At 44.6% G+C, this 19568-nt stretch overlaps 1 protein-coding gene across 2 annotated transcripts; it reads right to left on the minus strand.

Annotated features, from left to right (window-relative positions):
- Window positions 1–215: 215 nt before the first annotated feature.
- On the minus strand, window positions 216–19442 carry ammecr1 (AMMECR nuclear protein 1). Of its 2 annotated transcripts, XM_062485975.1 has the most exons (6): window positions 18012–19442; window positions 11437–11547; window positions 7076–7190; window positions 5525–5615; window positions 5131–5227; window positions 216–4661 (listed from the first exon to the last, which is right to left on the minus strand). In XM_062485975.1, the coding sequence occupies exons 1-6, from the start codon at window positions 18455–18457 to the stop codon at window positions 4547–4549; spliced, it is 975 nt and encodes a 324-aa protein (XP_062341959.1). In that variant the 5' UTR covers window positions 18458–19442; the 3' UTR covers window positions 216–4546. The 2 variants fall into 2 exon arrangements, with proteins under 2 accessions (XP_062341959.1, XP_062341960.1); XM_062485976.1 differs by lacking the exon at window positions 5131–5227.
- Between the last annotated feature and the right edge of the window lie 126 nt (window positions 19443–19568).

The following is a 19568-nucleotide window of genomic DNA, read 5'->3' on the forward strand; positions in this document are numbered from 1 at the left end:
TTGTATTTTTTTATTGGATAAATGATTTTAAAAGGTAATAACAATGTTTAAAACTACATTATCTCCACAGCCATCGCTCACATACCCACCCATCTATATATATATATATGTGATTTTTTTCTCCCATCCCACACTTCATTTAATTTTTGTTTTTACTTTTTTCATTTTTTTTTTTTCCATTTTTTTTTTGAGCCATACTAATCATAATAAATGCCCAAGTCTCATCACACTAAACAGCAATTCAATGGGAAGGAAGGATCTAACTACAGGGATTTTTTTCATTTTTATTTCCCAGTTCGTATTATTCCATCAAAGTTTTTTTTCAAGTTACTAAAGCAGAGGGAGAGAAATTAAAAGAAATAAAGACTTGCTGTGAGGGAATACGCCAGGTACATGATACCTGACCAGAGACCATCCCTCTGCACAGCATCGCAGTGGAACGCCTCCCAACATAGAAAACCACTCAAATAATTTAGAAACTAGATCCAAAATATTTCTTGAAAAGAATTGATTTTCATTTTACAAAAACAGTCATTTCTTTCCATTTTTTTGTGTACTTTTTTCTTCTTTCCATTAAGTACATTTTCTACAAAAGTTCCAAACAAGTTTTTCATAGTACTTATTTCACTTGTCAATATTATCATTATTATTATTGATTACTTGATTCAGTTTTAATTGTATTTATTTTTTTATCTATCAGTGCGATTGTATACCAGTGCAGCTACTGGGTCCAGAGTAAAGAAAACAGGCTTTTCATCTTTAGATGGCATAAAAAACAAGGGAAAAACTCATCTTTTATATAAAGTATAACTGCTGGTCTTCAGGAAAAACACATTTAAAAACCCATAAATCTAGGAGGCACGCTATGGGATTTCCTTTTTTTGTAACATTACAATAATAATAATCATAATAATAACAACAATAAAGAAAACAAATGACATAAAACAAACTAGATATGCAACCATGTAATTGTATTGTCCTTGATGCCTAGTAAGGCATCACAGAGAGAATCAATGAAAACTCATGATACAACAGGTCACTTAAGAAATTAAAATACAGGTTAGAAATCGTACAAAAAAAAGAAAAAAACATAAAAAGAGAAAGAAACATACAGGGAGGGGGACATGTGGTAGGTTGTTTTTGAAAGGACAGGAAGCCAGGCCTGAACAGCAGCATTTAGAAATGGCCGGAGGCATCTTTGGTTCGTTCAAACATACAAAGGTAATTGAGGGTGGGCATTCCACGAAAATACATGCATGGGCACAGTGAATGCTGGGCCTAATAACCCTAAACTGGTATGGAACCAAATTACAACTGTCATTATAGAATGCCGTTACACTAAAACCCTCCCTGTTTCAAGATTCATGATGGTAATGGTCACTGGGGCATAAATGTTCTTTTGACTGAAAGGGCACATTTTGTTTCCGTGTTATAATATTCTCACAACTGGTAAAACAATAACTCTGTTACAGATGGTTAAATTACAGGTCAGATCAAATGGACTTGTACAGGATGAGTGTAAGGGAAACATGAATGTCTGTGAGCTTCCACAGGGCCACACCAGCTTGGGAGAGAACGCCCTCCATGACGCTGCTACCTACCAGATGACGTACTGCACCTCTAGCCCCCAGGCCACGAGGCCCCCAGGCCACGAGGCAGGTTGAGGACCAGATAAGGGGAGGAGGGATGTTAAATCATTGACTTCCTGTCCTTTCACACTTGCACAAGTTACAACCCAGTGGTAGAAAAAAAGAAAAACACCTGTTACACAGATCTGCATATATCAAGGATAATAAGTCGATATGATAGATGGGTCCGCATGACTAGTCACAGTACCTGTGACCGCCCCAACTAGAGGTCTGATAGCACCATTTATGTATTTTTATCTCTTTTAAAAGATTAAGAATAGTTTGTGAGCCGAAGATCAAGCATGTCATGAACCACAGGTCTACAGGTACACGTACACACATGCAACAAAACACATTGCATATGTGTAGCTATACATGTAACGGAAAATAAAGTGTTGACAATTTGGTTTTGCAGCAGGAAAAGCAGGTTGTGCTGTATTTGATAGACCAGTAAATAAGTGCTTGACTGTTCCAACTTGGAGAGAAAACTATTCCTTTGTCTTTGAGGAGGGGGTGGGAGGCTTGTTTGACAAACATAAGTGAGCAGGGGTTTTCGTTACATGTTGGTCCACTTCAAGGCTGTGAAAGGGTAAAGTTTGCCCAGGGACAGTCTTTAACGGTATAAACATGTATTATTATACATGATTTAAATCCTTTCCATTAACTGAGCTGCAAGGTCTGAACACCAGTCGACACCCAGAGAGCTGAGCAAATATTACCAGAACAGAACACCTCCAAAATCAAACATATGTGAGAACTTGAGAAGTGACAGACAGGTTGGTTCATACACTTCACAAGTTAGGACAAGAGGGTATGAACATATACCTTCCTGTCTACCTCAAGACTGTTTCAAGAGGTTTTCAAGGTTCAGAAGGTAACTGTATTAACTGTGTGTCGTATTGTGTTCAGGGCTGTTCACTGATCTGTGTGTTCTGGTTGGGTAAGACAACACTGAGGAACAGTCGAAAGCTCAATTTACTGGTCCGTCATTTATGAAATCATTTATTAAGGCAACACAACTGAGATCTGGGTCATTTCGGGTTACTGTGGATGGAGTGCCAGAAGCCCTTAACGTTTGCATATGAAAAGAAAAATAACCGGCCCATTAATAAAGGCTGTTCCGGAAATATCTCTGTCGAGTACGAGCACAAAACGTCAACCTAAATGGGATGGATTTGATCAGCCGGTGATCTTCAACAACACTGGACTACAAACTAACCTACAGTGTGTGGATGCAACTCATGCTAAATCAAAGACGATCGTAAGAGAACGGCTTGGCAGGTACTTAGAAAGCCTGGCTCTGAAACGATCCTGTTCAAATGATAACAGCAGCTCCTCTGCATTCTCTCCAACCAATTCATTTCTGGCGGGGGTGAACTGCCGACAGTTCACAAAACTGCGAGGTATTCAACCGCTTCAACCGGAGCATACAGCCACACCGCAACGGGTCTTTGACAACGCCACAACCAGCCCACCAATCAGCAGCGCGGCACAAAGAACAGCGTGGAGGTGAATTTCCCCAAGCTAGGGAGCCCTCGAATGCGCACAACAACAGCAACATCCGGCGAGGTTATGTCGTCATGCCGATGTAAACAACGATGCCGCCATCGTCGAACGGCAGCGGGAATAGTGGTGACCAGCGCAGGTGGTGGAGGACACCGGTGTAGGTTTGGGGGCCATCTGAGCTTCAGACGGCACCAGAGAAAATCCGAAGGACAACCAAAAACCCACGTCCAAATACACCCCGAGGCTACCGTCTTGAAAAGTGTGGGGAAAGCACCTCAAGCCTATCAACAAACCACATATACAAAGCATGCATTAAATAGAGAATATGGCTTTTAGTTTAAATTGTAGCATGTCCATCACTAACCTCAATACTTCCTCCCCCCCTCCCCCCTACTCTCACACTAAGACAGGACAACACAACATGACCACGCCCCCGCACCCCCCACCCCCCAGTTTGAAAGAGAACGCGAACGACAACAACATGCTATGTCAAAAACCCTTAAGTTCAGGTTTCAGAGTTCCCACCTAATATGACTCCATGACCCACCTGAGGCCTCTTACCATCGCCTCCGGACATCATGGGGAATATTTTGGCATGATCCAATTTCTAATTTAATCTAGCGGTTTCAAACTCCAGTCCCGATTTCTACATATTCCTAACCACACACAGAAAAGCAAACACGTGATTTGGAGCAAACACGATGACAAAGACATTGTGTCATCACAACCCTACAATCTACATCTGGGAGCATAAGAATCCCAGCAGCTAGTTCAACTACTTCACTGAAAAGGTTTTCAAGGCCAAAAACAATCCTCACAGTCAATCATTTTTGGAGAGGAATCCCAAAAGTAAAGGAAAAGATACAGCCTTATGTTGTTGGCTTGCTACATGATACACACAATGCCAATCCGGCTATGAAGAAATGATGAAAACTTAAGAAAAATAGCCCGTTTCCCTATGAGAAGAAACTAACAAAGCCTACGCTATAATAGAACACAAAATAACAGAATAATTAATCCACCATACATTTATGACTTGCTTCCATCCACAGAATCAAAAACCTGATTAGGATTGTTGAAAAAAAGTTAAGAAAATCTTTTTTTTTTGAATTTCCAAAAATATGAATAAAAAGGGGTGTTATAGATATATATGCTGCAAAAACTAAATCAATTGGAGGCAAAAAAAAGGGGTTATTTTTTTATATATATATATATTTTGTTTTTCCAAACATTATCAAATTATGCTTATTCGCCACCCGTTGCCATGTCAACATCTGGGAGACTGTCAGCATGGCAACGGAAACTATCATCATAAAATGGTACAGTAGTAGAGATAACTAGACCAGGAGGGGGCGGGCTCTCCAGGGAACAGGCCCGCGGAGAGGTCCAGTGATTGGTCATGCGGCTCGCTGTCAGGAATAATGGTTGTAGGGTGGTAGAGGGTGGGTCATGCCGTTCTGGTAGTGATGGTGCTGGCGATGGGTGATGTAATCAGCATAGCTCATTGTCACCTTCTCACTCCGGTACCTGGGGTGGAGGACAGGTGTGTTAGTGACCACAGAGAGAGGTAGGTGTGTGTGTGGGGGTGGGGGGAGGGAGGTGTGGAGCAGGCGTGTTCACAATACTCTCACTCATCTGGGGGGGGGGGGGGGGGGCAGAATGTTTGTCCCATACGCAGGATCCACACAGCTTTGCACCAGTGGATGTCCACAACCATTAATTAAAACCTAATTTACCACTGACCAAGAATGCATCGGGCGTACGATTAAGTCTGCAATGGAATGTACCAACGTGAACAAAAATACTACGAAGATAAATAAATATAGCTATTCAAGTCAAAACTCGCGTAAACTTCTAATTGTACATGTTCGTGAGGTTTACGAATGTATACGTTCTCATAACTTTCCAGGCCTGCAAATAAAACATTCCATTTGGCCTTGCTGCAGGTGACTAGGCCACTCCCTGCCCTCCTGTGTATGGGAGTGGCCTCTCTTACCTGGTCAACTTAATGGTCTTCCTGAAGTCGTTTGTGATGGGGGCCTTGTAGCCTCCTTTTCGTAGTAAGGAATCTATGGTCTGTATATGGTCCCATCCTGCAGAGAGAGGAGCATGTGTCCGTCATGTCACCTCTTCTTGGAGGTCACGTGACCTCCGCTTGGATGTCACATGACCTCCCCATGGATGTCATGTGACCTGAACTACAATCAGTAGATCACCATAGTTAACCTATGCTGTTAGAGGTAGCAAAGCTGTGTGCTTGGGGGGGTGGGGGAACTAGTTGTTTCATTGGTAGGGTCAAGAGTTCCGAGTTCTTTCTTCACTCAATCCCTGACACGTCATATAAAGCAAGGTTTTTCATTTGTTGTCAGGTAAAGTAACGGCTCTCTCACCTTGCTCCTTAGCCACCTCTGGAAGGTAGGTGGCAGTGCGCTTTGATCCTTTTTCATTGAAAAATTCTATCCTAATGCCATGAACACCCACCTACACAGGAGAGAGAGATAGAGGGAAAGCAGTGATTACAAAGAAATATGACAGTTGGTATCAAGAGAGAACGGTCTGACTGAGATATGACCACTACTACAAAACAAGGGAATGGTGATGTGTCAGGAATATGGAAGAAGAAAAAAACGATACTGAGAGGTAGAAAGAGAGAGAGGAGACAAGTGGGAGGGAGAAATAGGGAGGCAGATCAAGACAAAGAGAGAGAATGAGGTAGAGAGAGAGAGCAAGAGAGGAGGGAGACAGAGAGGGCGACACACAGATGGAGACAGAGCGAGATGAGAAAAGGCTGATATTAAACTAAGACTTGCAGTGCGTCCGAGGGGCACTAGGACCTGGGCAGCTCGGGGGGAGTTCTGAGGATGACACACAAGCCTTTCCCACCTCCAGAACCAGGGGATGACAGACAAGCCCTACCCTCTAACCCTCCAGGGAAGCTAGGCTAGGCTGTCTGGGTCAACAAGGTCCCTGCTTACGTCTAAGCTGCTCCAAGTCTGTGCGTTTTTGCGAGTGTGTGCGTGAGCGTCTGACCCAATCACTCTTGATTGGTTGGTATGGTTACCAGACTGCATTAAGGTCAAGTATATTCCAGACCAAAGGCTGCCATAACAGCGCAAGAGCCTGTTTCCCACCAGACGCCCCTCCCTCTCTCTCCCCCTCCCTCTCCCCCTCCCTCTCCCCCTCCCTCCCTCCCTCCCCTCTCCTCCCTCTCCCTCTCCCCCTCCCCCTCCCTCTCCCCCTCCCACCTCCCTCTCCCTCCCTCCCTCCCTCCTTCTCCCTCCCCCAGGAGAGCAAGAACAAAGCCGTCTGTGTGCTGGCTCTCTCGGCCCTGGCTCTCTCTGTATCTATGCCAGAACCAACATTGTGTGTGATGGCCAAACGTTAACTCTCATGATCACGACACAACATTGTTAGTGGTCCTGAAATGGGTGAGATGACAGGAGAGTGCACACAGGGCTTCGGGTACGGCCTGCCTTAAGCCAGAGAGGACGAACAGAGACACCATAAAACTCTCTAAACAGGCTGATGGTCTTTAGCACGATATACAGATATGCATTTCTGTGGCACAGATCTATGGATATTTTCCATATCCCTTTACTGCTGTTTATTTACCGTTTAGTTGTTTTCTACTAAAAACCTGTATCACCCGAGAGTGCCTTGACAATGAAGGGCGCACTATAAGTAAAACACATTATTATTAATATTACTACTATTATCATCCCGAAGGGCTTCCATGGGTTGAATCAGGGTTCCCTCGACCATATATGAATAAGAACCAGGCAGCCTCTGGGTCTGGTCACAGTGTTAAAGAAAAGTACTATGAGTAAGTAAGATATAACGAATGAGGCCTCGTCGGGGTGTTTAACAAGAGTGTTGGAGAGATGGGAATAAGACGTGACGTCATGTGAGGCCTCGTCGGGGTGTTTGGAGGCGAGCCCTACCTCCCAGTCAAGGTAATCTCCGACGTCCTCGAAGTTGGTGAGCAGAGACACTGAGCAGAGCAGGCGAGGCAGCTCGTCCCTCGACATCGGGGGGAAGCGGCTGTCTTTAAGGGCACTGTGGACACACACACACACACACACACACACAGGCAGGCAGACAAAGACAGGAGGGTTCATTAGTCAAGGGTAGTCAAATTCACATCTGATTTGTATAGCCCTTTTTTACAAGCAATGTCCCAGAGGGCTGCACCTTCACCCACAGACCTGCAGCGTGTCTGTGTGGACTGGCTGCTCCCTGAACACTAGTCTGCAGACAGCGTCAACCAAGGATCACTCACGTATCATAAAGGCGCCAATATACAGTAAGGATCTCATCCTCAAACACAAAACACTGCCATCAGATCCCGTCAGGACAGGGAAGATCACGTCTACAGCACACGAACGGATGGAGCCCCACAGGCAGGACCACTAACCACACGTGATGACATACGGCAGCGACCAAACGTACGAGAATTATTACACACCACACCCGGATTCCTCAGTTAACACACTCCAACCTCCTGCCCATCCTCGCAGTCCACAACTCTACAACATGGAGACGTTGATCGTGCAGCATCTTGATCTGCAGTCAAACGCTCTCTACCACTAAGCTTCTGCAGCACAGTTACAAAACGGGATCCCTAAGTTCAGCCACTAGGGAAAACTGGTGTTCAGCCCCTGTTAGCGTGTGTGTGTGTGTGTGTGTGTGTGTGTGTGTGTGTGTGTGTGTGTGTGTGTGTGTGAGACTAGCCAGGGGTGCAGCAGGTCTGAACACACTGAGAGAGCCTGTCTCTGGGGACTACTCGCTGTTGGCTTGGCTATGAGACTGCTTATCACACACACACACAGTCACACACAGTCACACGCACTCGTACAGACACACTCGGTAGTTTGTGAAGGAGAAAACTGACACACTGCTGAGTGACTAACACAGAGGAATGTTGACCTCTAGAATGACCTTCTGACGAGGCTCGCTAACAAACAGGCCAGACCCCCCCCTCCTGTCACATCATACTAGTCCCTTAATACACACACCATTTCATGTTTGGAGGTCACAGTCGTTGACCTATGACCTCTACTGATGTCTTTCTCGCTAGCATTACTAACTTAGCTTAAGGGGCTTAAAACAAAAAAGTACAAACACGTTGACCTCTCACCTCAATCTGCATGTGCTGTGATGGGACTCTTCTACATGCCTCTCATGTTACACCTCTCAACTGTGTTAAGGATCACATAAGCTTCCTTCATGTGTTCATAGGACACAGGCCAGCCCAGCCCCGGCAGGGGCTGACAGGCTGAGGTCAGAGGAGCTGTGTTTACTAAGGGAGAAATGACAGAAGCATGGAGAAACACAGTCATGTAGCCGTGACAACAGGCTGGCGTGGCCGTGACAACAGGCTGGCCCAGCCTGCCAGAGACTCCCAGCAGACAGTGCATTACTCCTCCCAGTCATCGGGATCTGAGGGAACGCTGATGTCATGACAACCAAGAAATACCTGATCAGAAAGCAGAGTACCTGGTAGACTAGGTGGAACACGTGTGTGTGTGTGCAGGTGTACTACAACTGTGCGCACCGCAAAGACAACCGTCCAGGTAACATTCCAACCCCCTGAACCCTACGCCCCTCTCCTTCCAGAGATACGCATCAGGGGCTCTAACATCCAGCCCCTCTCCTTCCAGAGATACGCATCAGGGGCTCTAACATCCAGCCCCTCTCCTTCCAGAGATACGCATCAGGGGCTCTAACATCCAGCCCCTCTCCTTCCAGAGATACGCATCAGGGGCTCTAACATGCAGCCGGAACCTTCCAGCTCAGAACAGAACCACAGAGGAAAAGGACCCAATGTGACGTGCAAATGGTGCATTCAGCCGAGAGCAAGCACAGCAGAGGTCAATTAGTTCTAACAGTATTTTAGTGGTCAGATTTTACACAACGTTGCCAGCAGGTCTAGTCCACAGGGCGTTCCCCAAAACATGCTGATGATCTCATCAAACCCCAGTCCAGCAGGATACACACATCACTGACATGCAATACGTCCCTGGGACCATATCCTGCCACGCCTGTCCATGACAGAGATAATGATGATAAAAACGATTATGATGCTTTCATCAAGCTGATACTTTGATCCAGTGACACACAGGGCAAGTTTGAACCTACAAGCTCTTGATCTGCAGTCAAATGCCCTTACCACTGAGCTAAACCTTTTGTAGGTTCAATGATAGAAAGTTAACAATCAACATGGCCTCGCAATCTTCGGCAGTTAGCTCACAGTTCATTAAACTGGAAACGGTACTCAACCATATATGAATTTCCCATGCTGATGCTACAATGCTAGTAATGAGCGCAGTCTTAACGTACAGTATATTTTTATACTGTTCCTTCACAGCTGTCTGAGAGACAACTATTGTTTGGAGGAAATGTTTTATTTCCAAAAGATGTTATGAAAAGAATTTTGTCTGAAAACCTCAACAATTATATTACACAACGGCTTTGATAGAAAACTGGCCTGCTTTAACAGAGACGACAACATCAACAATAACTTGTTGTTCTGCGGGAGATAATGGTCTGAAATGTTTTTTACACAGAACAATGAGATAATAATAAAAGGCGGTGATGACGCAACACAAAGTGACTCCAGAAGCCGCATGTGATTAGAGATACCCACCCCGTAATGGATGACTTCACTGTCTACACGCAAACATGCAGGCCAAGTAACACCCCAACCACACACACACACACACACACACACAAATGGCAACTACTCATTCCAGAAAAAAAGCCAGAAATTATTACAGCCATCTATAATTTGTAACACCTGTTATATTGTTTTTAGTCTTTTACTCTACACTACAAGAATACAGAGTACAATTAAAATAAAAACTATTTAAAAACACACAGAAAAGATTTTGAATTTTTCAAGTTATATTATTATTATCATTATTATATTATATGCTACGAGGAAAGGAAACCGCATGTGCCAAGGTTTCTAAAAATAGGCTGGTGAGGCAAAAACGCTTTATGATTCTGACTCCTGTACTGCATGACCTCCTCTCTATACCTCTGTGGAATCATCCTAGCAACAGCTGTGACCAATCACAGGCAGGCAAGACACTTTACTCAGAGCCAATGGGAGTGTGTTTCCAGATGTCAGTGTGTATGTGCACCAGTGGATGTGTGTTTGGGAGGAAGAGTGACACAGGCTGAGCGCAGTCCTCTAAATTCCTTCCTGGCCAGTCTAATGTAGAGGAATTACGGGTTATTTTCCTGATATGACCCAACTTAACAAAGTCACTCATTGCTTGTACTTGGTTTATAGCACACATTACTGAAGCACATGTTCACAAAAGCCGTCAAGTAATCGAACTACTTAGCAAATGTTCATTGGAGATTTGTTTCAGCAGGTATCTTCAAGTTTAAACACAAACGTTCGAGAAAGTACACTAGCCATTGACTTCCCGAGAGAAAATTGTTCTGTATCACAACATCCCAAAACAACCATAGTCCAAAAGGCCACTCAGAAGATTCTCCTAAACAACCATCTTTTAACATCACCACAACGGCCGCCATTATACATCTGCCCTTCATCCTTCATTTCTGATCCACTCCCCTGTCTGTGAGACTGATTTGCAACAGTCCATCTGGAAATCTCAGCATAGGACGGGGAGGGGGGATTGGTGCGCACACACACACACACACACACACACACACACACACACACACACGCAGTTATATCTCTTTCCATCCTACCCTCCTCTTTCCTTCCCATACTCCTCTCTCTAAACAGCTCTAATGTTACATTTACATTTGAGTCATTTAGCAGATGCTTTTATCCAAATGGAAGTCAAAAATATATTTAAAAAAAAACTGCATATGAAAGTACAGCAGAAAGAAATGATCGGAAATGCATAGTCCCATTAGTATTTCAGCGGTCAGTCACATGACGTTGGAAGGGAACTACAGCTCAATAATCACATCTCAATGACTTGATTACAATGCAACAACAACATCTCAGTTACAGCAGTTACACCCTCGTACAGTTGAACGAGGGAGGTCTACATATTCGTAAGCCTGACTACACAAATCGTTTTTTAACAAATGATTTAACAAAGCATCACTAAGAGACATGGTTAAAAAGACAGTTCCCTCTAAATAGTAACATCATTTATGTTTTCCTCCATTTATTTTCCTGTACTTGCCAATCCAAAACTACTGTTAAAATCAAAATTAAATGTTATTTTCATAGCCCCTTTTTACACACGTCACAGAGGGCTTCACAGAGCAGAGCTAAAACAATGATGTTGTGTTCTCCATGCTGGCTTACCTGGTTAGGGTGTACTCCCTGAGTCCTGAGTGGAGGTTCATGGCAGAAAAGGTACCTATGCAACCCCTCAACCGCTTGTCTCGGCCGATCTTCCATGTGACAAACAGGGGGCTGAAAGACAGACGAGAGAAAACACCTTTTTACTTTCAGGTGGTGCTTTATTCATTTTAAATAGCAGTAACACGTGCAAAGACTCAGGGAGTCAGGTGGCTGAGCGGTTAGGGAATTGGGCTAGTAATCTGAAGGTTACCGGTTCGATTCCCGGCTGTGCCAAATGATGTTGTGTCCTTGGGCAAGGCACTTCACCCTACTTGCCTCGGGGGGAATGTCCCTGTACTTACTGTAAGTCGCTCTGGATAAGAGCGTCTGCTAAATGACTAAATGTAAATGTAAAGATGGTCAACTTGGCGCAGGCAGCTGTGATGAAGAAGGAGCGAGGCCTGAGATATTTGAATATTCAGAGATGGAGAATTTCTCAACAAAGGAGAAAGAGTAGATGTGCTTCCAGCCCATAAACAAATATTATCCCTAACAGGGGACCATAGAGGAACTTTAAGTTAAGCCATCGGACGCTTCACTGAACAGACCAGTCCACCATGGTTTCAGGTCAGCAGCCATGTTATCTGTGGAGGCCCAATGCATTCTGAACATTAACAAATCCCCCCCCCACACACAAACACACTTGAAAGATTTGAAGTGTGTTCGAGTACTATGTGTGTCTGTATCTGAGCTATCACATTGCAACACCTCACAGCTCCACCTCTTAGAACATCTTCAGCTTCACATAAGAGCAGTAATGATTTAGTACCTTCTCATCATTACGGGAGGATTAGGACTACATCTATAGGATCTTTTATAAACTCCATTACACAACAATGCTGAGAGCTAAGCCCTGGCCTCGTACAGCCCCTAGGCCTATATATATATATATATATACCTTTACCTTTGTTCAGAAAAGCACAGACAGCTCATTCACATAATGGCTAGTCACAAGCTTGGCAGACAAGGGTGGAGGTGGCCTCATTTGTGTGTGTGTGTGTGGATGGGTGTGTGTGTGTGGATGGGTGTGTGTGTGTGGATGGGTGTGTGTGTGTGGATGGGGGGTAATAATTGCTAGGATGATAATAATTGTTTCAAATCAAAACAAATTCACTAGAAATGGAACAGGTTGGCCAGGAGACCAACTGCCGTGACCAACTGCCAAAAAAAGACTGCCCGGAAAAAGAAACACGCCTATACTTAGTCTCAGTCTCCTGTTTGGGGTTCATGTATTTTTAACTCCCAAGTACAAAGATGGAAGGGGTGGGGGGGAGAAAAGACCAAATCTGTAGGAAAGCTGCTTTCAGGTTAACGTGTCAGATTCCAGCCCCGTCGTCTTGTCTGTGGAAAGCTAAGAAGCAGTCAGCCAGGAGTCCACGTAGGCGACACTCAGATCTCCAGACAGCACACAGAGAGCGCTCCATGACGGCGTCTGAAAATAAACGGTGTTTCAACCCCTCACAGTAACCTCTAATCTGAGAGATGACTGAACACAGGTGCCTTCACACCACACAGAGGGGAAAGAAAGAGGTTGCAAGCAGGATAAGAAAAAAGGGGTTTCTGAAGACTCATATCTCAGAGTCAGAGCTGTGATGGGTTAATTTGCTCCAGGCCCATGAGGTAACTAGCTCCAAAACGACTGACTCTACAGAGTCAAACCTGCAGGCTCCGACTCTGCAGCAGGGCCCCACCCAGGCCCGGAGAGGTCTGGCAGCAGCCTGCAGTGGCTCTCAGAGATTAATAGCTTTTAAACTGTGCAGCAAAAACTGTTGGCACATCGGGTGAGCAGCCCCTCGAAGGGTTGTGTTAGCCAAGCCGCTAATGTAACGTGAGGAAACCAGGGCACATTAGCATGGGCGCTAATGTGCATGGGCTCCAGCTCACCCATGCGAGAGGGACCATGGGTCTGGTGTGAAACCTATGCTACCGTGAGGATAGTTCAATTATCCATCATCATCATTTGACATATCGAGCAGGACAAAATGTCAATATGGCATTTACATTTATTCATTTGTCAGAGGCTTGTATCCAAATTAATGTACAAGATAAATCACACAAAATGTGTTAAAAACATATCCATGAATGAACTCCATGCTTTTGAGCAAGCAACTGTTGTGTGTAGTTAGTCTGGCATGCTCAGTAAACAATGGTGAGCGTTAGCTACCAGTCCTGGAGCGTTGAGGGAGTAGAGGGGAGAGAGGGGGAACTTTGACAAACAACAACCAGGGTTGCTGGGTTCAGTACATTACCCAAGCCAGACTGCTGTGAGTCAATATTGATTTCTCTTAATGACATAGAGATGAATCAATCCCACCATGAGGTTTCGGCAAACAAGGGGATCTGACCGGTCCTCTCAGCTGAGTCATGGAGATAGACAACAGGACAGATAGGCGAGGGCAGGGTAGGGCCAGCTGAGATAAACCAGCTGTACCCCTCACTGTTGACACAACCTGATCTCATCATGGTCTAGATGCAAATCACAAAAGGCCTGTTTCTGTCTCAGTCAAAGCCTGGTGTCCTGGCCTCCTACGCTCCTGCTTGCTGGCCAGGATCGTTTCCCCGTATGTCCACTGCTCCTTCTCCCCGGGCTGGGATCCTGAACAGGCCAACGTGCCCATTCTCAATTGTAATTCCAAAGACCGCCTGGCACATTCTAAAGGGATGTCCCAGCTCATCACGTGCCGTGCTGTGACCTTCACAGCTCTCCTCATCCACCCCCACCCCTGGGACTAGCACCTACCTCACACTAACCAGCACAAACACCCATGGCCCAATCAATTGCATGTGACAGCAGTAGTCACACACTTCTGCCTGAATCAAAGATAGCATTTGTAACACTGTCAAAGCCCACTGTTTGTTTCATCAATCAGTGAGCGGAAGACAGGCGGTCATGTGACCCCAGGGTTTTTCCTGCATAGAGAAAATGTTGGCGCGCGCCAAAGCCGTTTTACCGAGCGCCAATGACAAATCCCGAGCGCCAAAGGCAAAAAAAGTCTGCGATGAAGAAAAGAAAAAAGCTGTGTTCATCACGCGTGCAATGCATGTCAGCGAATATGTTCTCAATAGTATGTTTCAAGTAGGCTACAGCCGAACCCTCGTTCTGTTTTGATCATAGTAATCGAGTTGATAAGCCTGTCTTCTTGTCTGATCAATACGCAACTGTGAGGTGCGCGAATGGACAGAGTGGCCACTAAACTGTCAATAAATACATTGATTAGAAAAAAGAGAAAAAAAATAATATATATACATATGTTTTTTTTTTTTATGGAGCACCGAAGACCCATTTTGACCAAGGAAAAACCCTGGACCTTATGACCATGAGATAGCAGTGGTTTTCAACCCTGGTCTTCAAGTACCCCCTGTCCTGCATGTTTTAGATATCTCCCTGTTCCAACACACCTGATTCAAATGAATGGGTCATTATCTAGTTATGCAGAAGCCTGCTAACGACCATTCATTTGAATCAGGTGTGTTGGAACAGAGAAATATCTAAAACAATGACTGCTTTTGTAGTGTTTTCATAAGCATAATTGTGCCGTTTGTGACCATGTTACTTAAGACAAGCGTACACCTTGGGCTGATTTGAACTAGCATTAAACGGGTCAGGAAAGACTCAAAATGGAAGAGGGAGTGTCGATGTGTTTTTACGAGGGGAAAAACGGACCCGTGTCAGCGAGCACTGAAATGACTAGAAAAACCTGTAGGGTGTCCCAATTCTTCCCATTCCAACACGAGAAACCTAACCCTACCCGACAACTTACCCTGCAGTCTGTCGGAGGATCATAACAACACTATCAAAAAGTGCCTGCTCAAATGAAATTGGAAAAAATTGGAAAAATTGAGGATGCATGAAAGCCAATAATAGGCTACTTCACATGCACACAAAAAAAACTGTGGCAGTAAGCGGCCAATGGCGCATTTACTACACATTTACTAGGTTCTAGGACACCATTTCTCAAGCATACACGGCCTATACGGGTCGTGCTGTGTGGCGGAAACACATGAGGAGTCAGGTGGACGGGGGATGGGGGGGTGTCATGTTCCTCAGATCATCAATTCCTGAGGCAGGAACCACATGACGGTGCATGCATGGCACTCACTCTCAAACTAAGGGCCTAAGAAATTGAACCAGGGCTTGTACGTCAGGTTTGCTGTGGCGTGCAGGAGCTTATGTCTCCGTAAGCCAAGGGACATCAGTCTATCAAACCAGCCAAGACTAGGGGCCAGGAGATGACAACAAGCACTCGTCTTCCTGGAACAGATCCTGGCCTTCAAGATGGTGTAAATCCTCAGAGCACCCAGGCCTGAATCCAAGTACTCCTGCCAATCTGAAAACAAGGATAATGAAGGCATCTGATCCTATCTGCTATCAAAGACACAATACAGCAACACATCTAAGGGTTCTCTGGTTTAATGGCTGGTTGATTTTAGAACGGTAGAGCAATTCAAGACTAGTTATTTTCTGACAGCCTAAAGACTTGATGAGAATAAACTTTATCCAATCTTTTTTATTTTGGGGGATTATTGAATTAAAATAAATATAATAAAAATAACAATGTAAAACTAAGTAAAACACAGAGTAGAATCAGCCCTTTAAAGAAAAATGTGTCTTGGTTGCAAATCACCACCCCTCTCCCCCCATCTGCCACTGTCTGCTTGGATTTCCTGTCACATTTCCCAACATGGGAGGGGGAGTTTCCTTGAACCCTAAATCCAGGGATCATGGTCACATCAAACAGATCAACAGATTTCAGCACTATCGCCATGGCCCTCAGCACAGGCTGGTGGACGTCACACACAAAAATGCAGCCTTGTGACAGTGTGTTCCTCTTCCATGTGCTAGGACGAATGCTGAACATTCACATTTATGAAACCCTGTGATGCTGCAGCGTAGAGACATTGTGTTTCACGGTTCCTGTTCAGAACAGAATGAGATATATTGATACAGGGAAGCAGCTTTGAAAACAAAAAAGGACCATCTTAAACTGTGCTTTTAATCAATCAGAAATTACCTTCGACATGCTAACATAAGGACTGGTTCACTCACTAGTAAGACTATTAATAGCCCTGTAATTCAAGAAATCCCTGTGCGTGTAAACTCAGACATGAGATCACGTGTCAGTCTCCAAACCAATGGCTTCCTGGCTCTGTCCAACGTTTACTAAAAGGAATGTATTGAGTACTTTTGTGTAATCTGGGGTAAACCCATGTTTGATAGTGGGGGAGAGGCAAAGAAAATAGATAACTGTTAATGCATCTTTTACCCTTTCACTTGTGCAACATATAAAAACTAATTTTGTTAAGACAATAATTTATTAGGTAGTCAGAAAATCTAACCATTGGTCTTGAAAGCAGATTCCCGGACATTGGCAGCCATGTAAATAAACGAGTGCTAACGTATAACATTTAGCGCTATATTACAAATTATCTTATGTTTCTAAAGCAGTATAACCAATTCTCTCTAGATTGAAAGATTTGGCTTAGTATAACATCCGAGTATTTCGTATCAGTGACATGTTGCACTTTTTGAGGTTCGTGTTGTTTAATTTGTTAACTACATGCTCTTATGGTTCTTCCCATTGGCACTTATTTGCTTTTCACAATGTATGCTTCATGTTTGGCTACCCGCAATGTTTTGGGGCTCTCGTTGATCAGTGACCTATGCACTTTTGTAAAGCTCTCTCTTGGAAGTCGCTTTGGATAAAAGCGTCTGCTAAATGAATAAATGTAAATGTTGGTAAACCATCAGTTTTGTTTCCAATTAACAAGGTAACATTTGACACCCTGTGTCACCAAAAGTTAACACTGACAGTGACAAACATCCACCCACCCTTCACCATAAAACAAATTAACTCAACGGTGGTCGATAGGTAAGCTTCGCGAATTAGCTAGGCTATTGTACTCAGACTAATAACGTTTGGTTGATTTCAGTGATTCTTGCGTGTACTTATGCATTTAACACACTGTTTCATGAGACTTTAATTAAAGTTTGTAGCAAGTTAACCCCCACCTTTCGTCCTTCAAGAAAACTCAACAGCTGGTATTCTGATCCAAGTTCAGTGGCAATAGCACGTTAGCCTAGCACTTTTTTTCTTTGTTATCAGCTAGCTAGCACAGTGAGTTAGCCTTCTAGCAACAACCACCCTTGAAAGAAAATTGGAAGTTTACGTGCATGACTTGGTTAACACACTCGACACCCAACTAGTTATTTCACACATATCAAATGTAAAATGAAATATATTTAGTTCGTAAACGACCCTCGTACGTTATCAGTTTCACAACTAATATTCAGTTTGCTAGAGATAGCTATGCTAGCAAGGCCAAGCTAATGCTTCCTCCTGGATCTAGCTCTGTAGCTGGATAAGATAGCTAGCGTTAGCTTACTCAAATTGGCCCACATATAAGCTTATTTAGCTTGATAGCATTAAAGCTAGTTCTAAATGGAATGCCCGCATATTTTCGTTCGCCGATTTGGACACAGATTCATTGACAGATATACGCACGTGTCAGCACAAACAAAATAACAAGAAACTTACTAGGGATCGTTTGTAAACCTGGGTGTTCTGGGAGGCTGGTATCCATACAGATGGCAATAAAGCACGTCGAAACAGAAGCAGCACATCTCCGCTGAGACAACCATCTTCCTGCCTCCACTTCCCGAACCAGATCCAGGGCTGAGATTCGGGGAGAGGCCAGTTGAGTTGTAGCCTCCCGGTGTAGGGGACAATGCGTTGGTGCTACTACTACTACCTCCAGGACCTCCCAGGCCGTTCACTCGGTTCACGTTCCCCGCCGCAACAGTCGACGAGGAACCAATCCCCAAGTCCGATCCACAATGTCCGGTCCCTGCCAACCCGTTTCCAGCCCCCACCCCGCCAGGACCCCCCGACCCGGGGGATCCCGACAGCTTCTGCTTCTTCACCCCGCAGCACCCGGCCGCCATCTTGGAACAATCTGCACCGACACACCGCTTCCGACCCATCACCGTCACCGCGGGGAGGGTGGGGGGGAACGGCGACCAGACGTAGAAATCCCACTGCGTTAATACGTATGACGGACAATGCTCCACTTTCACTTTTTTATCGGACGACGTAATATCAAATTGTTAAGAGAGACTGCAATGTCACCCTAGCTAGTTACACCTATACGCAACCTCACGTAACGAAATGTCTTAGCAATGGGTGATTTCCTATAGAGCCAGATGTGGTGAACCAAATTAAACGGTTCGACGGTCAAGTTACCGGTAGCTATAAAGCTAGTGCTAGCTAGAATACTTGATCAAGATACAGGCCCTTTCTTAGGAACAAGATGGCTAGCAAGCTGTATAGCTACCCATCGATGGAAGCCATCTCAAGCAGTCTTTGTTTAGTGCAGAATCCCATTCACGGCACTACCCACCAGGCGACAGTTTTTTTTTGCTAGACAGCTATCCAGGCAGTCCAGATGTGAAGCTGTCAGATACGTACTGCACTGCACCCCCCCGCAGCACAACGACAATCCTTTTTGTGTGGGAGTCGAGAGCTTGAGTACGCAGCACCCATATGCTTCAACAGGAACAGTACATTAACGTTACGCCTCGGATAGTGTAACGTTAGTTTTACTTTACACCAGCTGTCGACTACTTTCATCCGAACTATTAGCTTGACAGCAGATTCTATATTGTAGTTCCAAACGTCAAGTCAACGCTGAGTAAAATGGCATTAGGCAATGCAGTTAGAGTCAAACAGCGTCAGTACCGTCCAAGTCATTTCAGCGCACTCGCAGCTGATCAGACTACACCTGCATAACAGAATGTATATTCTAGTCAAATCGAATGACCCAGCGACATATATTCTAGCGCTGAAAGTTTGAAGTAAATGTTGCAAGTTGTCATCCGTTTATTGGGATACATGTTAAAGAGCATTCTGTTCCATCCGTCGGAATCCTCCGGGCTTGTCCAACCCTCGCTCCGCACTCGACTCAGTGGCTAGCATGCCTCTGCCGTTAAAAAAAAAAACCTTGTGATCATCTGTAGCCTATCACTCCAGCGCCGTATTCGCCTCCACGTTGAACCAGAATTCAGAAATGTCCTACGCATAATACGTAGCAAACAT

Source organism: Osmerus eperlanus, chromosome 19, assembly GCF_963692335.1.
Source record: "Osmerus eperlanus chromosome 19, fOsmEpe2.1, whole genome shotgun sequence".
Classification (NCBI taxonomy): Eukaryota; Metazoa; Chordata; class Actinopteri; order Osmeriformes; family Osmeridae; genus Osmerus; species Osmerus eperlanus.